The 4,636-nt window shown below is 36.0% G+C and overlaps 1 protein-coding gene across 1 annotated transcript; it reads left to right on the forward strand.

Moving 5' to 3' along the window:
• Positions 1-468: 468 nt before the first annotated feature.
• On the forward strand, positions 469-2,438 carry ppil6 (peptidylprolyl isomerase (cyclophilin)-like 6; the record flags this gene model as incomplete). The annotated part of the gene is made up of 8 exons (XM_079887768.1): positions 469-546; positions 654-749; positions 855-1,043; positions 1,202-1,264; positions 1,364-1,511; positions 1,691-1,750; positions 1,892-2,027; positions 2,161-2,438. 8 exons carry the CDS (start codon positions 469-471, stop codon positions 2,270-2,272), a joined length of 882 nt encoding a protein of 293 aa, XP_079743894.1. The 3' UTR covers positions 2,273-2,438.
• Between the last annotated feature and the right edge of the window lie 2,198 nt (positions 2,439-4,636).

Here is a 4,636-nt window from a genome sequence, read left to right on the forward strand (position 1 = left end):
TGAATGAGTCGAATAAATATGTTTTAATCTATTTTGTTAAGTGTATTTGTTTTCAACATATACCCTTGGTTTCACAGAAGCCTAGTCCCAATCTAAAATGCATGTTTTAGCTATTTTAACTGAAAGCAACTTGCTCTGACACATCTTAAAATGTCTGTGCCATTGTTTTGTCTCAATATGAACACCAGTAATGTTTTTTTTTCCTAGGGTAACGTAACGTTTATAAAAGCTACTTAAATGTCCTAATTGAGCTAAATCCTGGTATAATCTAAGCCCCGTTTGTGAAACCTCTGCAGGCCTTGGTGTGTTTTTTTTTTTTTTTTTTACAGACATATTCCAACTGACATATAAACTTTAAGAAATATAAACTGTATGAATAAATAAAACGATAGATAGATATACGGAACGTCATCGTTGTGCGCCACTCGCATCGGTTACCCTGGCAACGAGACTCTAACTTGACACAACATGGCATCCCCTGTACATTTAGAGATCGTCGGTCTGTTAAGCGAACACAATTTTCAAAGAGCCAAAAGCATTGCGGAGGTAAAGTTTTTTTAAGATGCTGACCACTTTGCATTTTGGCGTGGCTAACTAATAAAGATGCTGACTGCACCTGTTCACAAAAGCTATAACGTCTGCTGCACTTACAGGGTTTGAAAAATAAATTCCCGGAGTCATTTGATGATCCAACAATTCGCCCGCTCCTTGAATGTGACTGGCATGACTATTTAGCAAACAAAAAGAAGGTATGGCACTTGTTATTTTACTGCTCGCTTGTTTTCAACACTACAGTATATCTGCGGAACAAATCAAATAACGTTAGCCTACGTAGCCTACGTTTTCTTCTCAAGGAGCTGAGAGGAGAGGTTTGGCAGTACACTGGATGTCTAATGTCCTTTGCAAACGGTCAGTTGCTCGGTGATGAGAGGAAACTGTCCACCTGGGCAGAGAAAGAGTGGAAGTTTTCTTTTCATCGACCACAGGCGCTTTATATGGCCCTGGCTGAGGAGTATTACACCAGCTATCTGCTAAGCACAGCTGTAAATAAACACGACAAACAACGGAGCGAGACATAACTAATAATACAAACCCAGAGAAATACATAAATAAACATACTTCATTTGTATGCGACTACAACCATTTAACATTTCTCATAATACCTCCAAGGTGTGCAACATCTGCTCTCTCTTTCTCACAGCACATTTTTGTTTATATGGATATTGAAAGCGGTGGAGAGGTATTTGGCAGGCTGTTGTTTGAGGTAAGGAAATCTTCTGCTTCTTGATGAGGTAAGTTACAGTGAAAATGTATTTCCGTACCATTCTTCTCTACTCTGAAAGTTTAAAATGTAACCTGCCAGCTGTTCTCAGACGTGTGTCCAAAGACGTGCAGGAACTTCAAGGCCCTGTGCAATGGAGAGGCAGGTTTGTCCAAGAGTAACCTTGAGTTGAGCTACAAGGCCTCAATTTTCCACAGAGTTGTGCCAAATGGCTGGCTGCAGGGTGGAGGTAAGAAGCAGTAATGCATTTACACATTTATGATAATTTAATACATTTCATAAATGTGAAAATTTGAATTATACATCCATTTTATACAGGTATACATTTATGTACACACACACACACACACACACAATACCAGTAATACAGTTATGACTGTATAAAAATGTTTATGTTTTTAATTACAGATATTTCACCTGAAAGGAAAGGCACTGGGGGAGACTCTATCTATGGTCCAACATTTGAGGGTATATGCTTATTAACAAATTTATGTGGCACACAAATTCTGTGTGAAATTCATACTTTAACACAATACTTGCTTAAATGTATGAAATAGGCTACATATTGATTCATGCATATAAAAAGCACTAGGCTGTTCCCTCCTCTAGATGAGAGTTTTGTCATATCCCACAACAAGCGTGGCATCCTGGGAATGGCTAACCAAGGTGCTCATAGCAACGGCTCTCAGTTCTACATCACACTACAGCCAGCGTCCTGGATGGACTACAAATATGTGGCTTTTGGGTAATGACCCTAATAAATTGTCTTGACATTTGGCTTTGCATTATTAATGCAGACATCATACTCAGTTACCTTTGCTATTTAACACTCTTACAAAATTCAAAGTCTCCATCACAACTTTTTCCCTCTCTCCCAGGCAACTCATTGAAGGCACTGCGGTTCTAAAGAGAATAGAGGCAGTGCCCACCTACAACGAACGGCCCAAACAGGACTGCAAAATAGCAGCATGTGGAATATTTGAGCCCTGAGTTTTCACATGTGGCCTATAGATCAAGAAAGCAATACAAAAGGAGAAGCATTTTTAATAACCATTTGTGATGTATGTGGACAGGTGTGCACCATGTGTTTTTTAATGGTCGACCCAATATTTTTGCCATATTGCCAATATTTCAGCATAAACATTCAACAAATAAATTGACCTAAAATTAAAAACCTCTCTTTATATGATTTAAATATTCAGTTTGACTTATTTCTATGGTGCTTTTCTTCCTTTGCCCATGGCAACTAACCGCTGTTGTTCCAAAAAGCAGTGATCTGCAGTGACGTGCACATTATCGTGAGCTTGGCAAAAGAGTCTGTTGAAGTGCTGCTGAGAAACAACCACGTCGAGTGTGCATTGCTGTAAAACAGATTTATTTACGAGAGAGAGAGAGAGTCCCTGTCAGTTAAACCCAAAAAGACTAAAATAATGATGTATTCCGAAAAAGATCCAACCACCAAGACCAACATCATAGCTTTAAATTAGACAACATGCTCCTCGAACACACGCAGAACTACACTTACCATGGAATAAATATTAGCAACACAGGAAATTTTAACAAAGCTGTCAACGACCTCAGAGATAAGGCACAGAGAGCTTTTTATGCTATTAAGAGAACTATCCAAATTGAAATCCCAATCAGAATATAGACCCCATGGCGCTCTACGGGTGTGACGTCTGGGGTCCACTCACAAACCAAGAGTTTACTAAAAGGGACAAACACCCAATAGAGACTCTTCAGACCGAACAATGCAAAAACCTCCAACGAGTACAGTGCAAAAACTCAAATAATGCCTGCAGAGCAGAATTAGGATTATACCCAATTATAATCACAATTTAAAAAAGGGCCATTAAATTCTATGCCCACTTACAAAGCCCTGAACTACCAAGAGCTGATGCCAGAAAGAAACATCTTTGGCCAATTGGTCTTAGAGCTGACTACACAAACCAAAATATGTCTGACTGACTGAGAATAAAAACTTAGCCAGACCAAACCAAATAATTAAAACACAAAAAGAAAAATACCTCAAACTTTGGACAGATGCAACAGCCCAACAAAGTAAACTGGAATGCTATTTGGCCCTAAACAGATATTATAATTTGGCAGGATACTGAGCAGTGACCGTCCCTAAGCTTAGAAAAGTCCAGAGCATGTACAGACTTCCTATGTGCTGTTGCTTGGGTATTCACAATATTCATAAAACTAGGTGAAAAGTTCCCAGACTTTAGCAAGATTCTGAAATGCACTGCTGAATTCGGAACTACATATGGTACTAACTTACTACTCTTAATATTTTTACTACGATTTCTTTCTGGCTACAGGTAAGACTAGTACGCTAGTAGCCTATGTGGTTCCGAACTCATCAACCCTTGTGAAAAAAAAGTGCACTTAAGTGTACTTTTATAAAGTGTACTTATTACATAAATAATATACTTTAAATATATACACTTAAGTGTGAATTAAATGCCATCTTTTCGGTGCACTTAATGCACATTAAGTATAATTAATTTCAAATATATCATATATTAAGTTGAAATAAAATGCAATAAGTTTCCATTAAGAGTGATTTTTTGGAACAACTTAATTGGTACTTTATTACAGCTTTATATATACTTTCATAATTGCTTCTAGTGTTTTTAAAATATACTTAAAGTGCACTACAAAATGTAATGACACGCAATTAATGTGATTTAAAATATACTTTGTCACTTAACAATACACTTAAGTGTGAATTAAATGCAATGTTTTCCACTCACTGAATGCACATTAAGTGCAATTAATTTAAAATATATCACATATTAAGTTTAAATAAAATGCAATAAGTTGCCATTAAGAGTGATTTTTTGGAACAACTTAATTGGTACTTTAATACAACTTTATATCTACTTTCATAATTGCTTCTAATATCTTCAAAATATAGTTAAAGTGCACTACACAATATAATGACACGCAATTAATGTGATTTAAAATATACTTTAATGTCAGTTAATAATACACTTAAGTGTGAATTAAATGCAATGTTACAATCAGCAAAAACTAAATGTAAAACCCTCTAAATTTACTGACAAAATAATTTTTAAAAGAAATACATAAAAACCTTTCTGTTGATGCACAAGAAAACCACAAGAAACACTATGCATAAACACAAACAGTTTTGGAAAGAGACCTTTGGGTAATGCTTTACAAAAATATATTAGTTACCTACTTCAGTTAACATGAACTAAGAATGAATAATACTTTTAAGCATTTATTAGTCTAAGTAAGATAATAGTCTTGGCTAAAAAATAAACTAATATTAAAGCTAGGGTAGGTAATCCTGTTCAGAAACACTTTTTTTTATACTGGGTGAAA

This window comes from Squalius cephalus (genome assembly GCF_949319135.1).
Source record: "Squalius cephalus genome assembly, chromosome: 12".
NCBI classification, from domain to species: Eukaryota; Metazoa; Chordata; class Actinopteri; order Cypriniformes; family Leuciscidae; genus Squalius; species Squalius cephalus.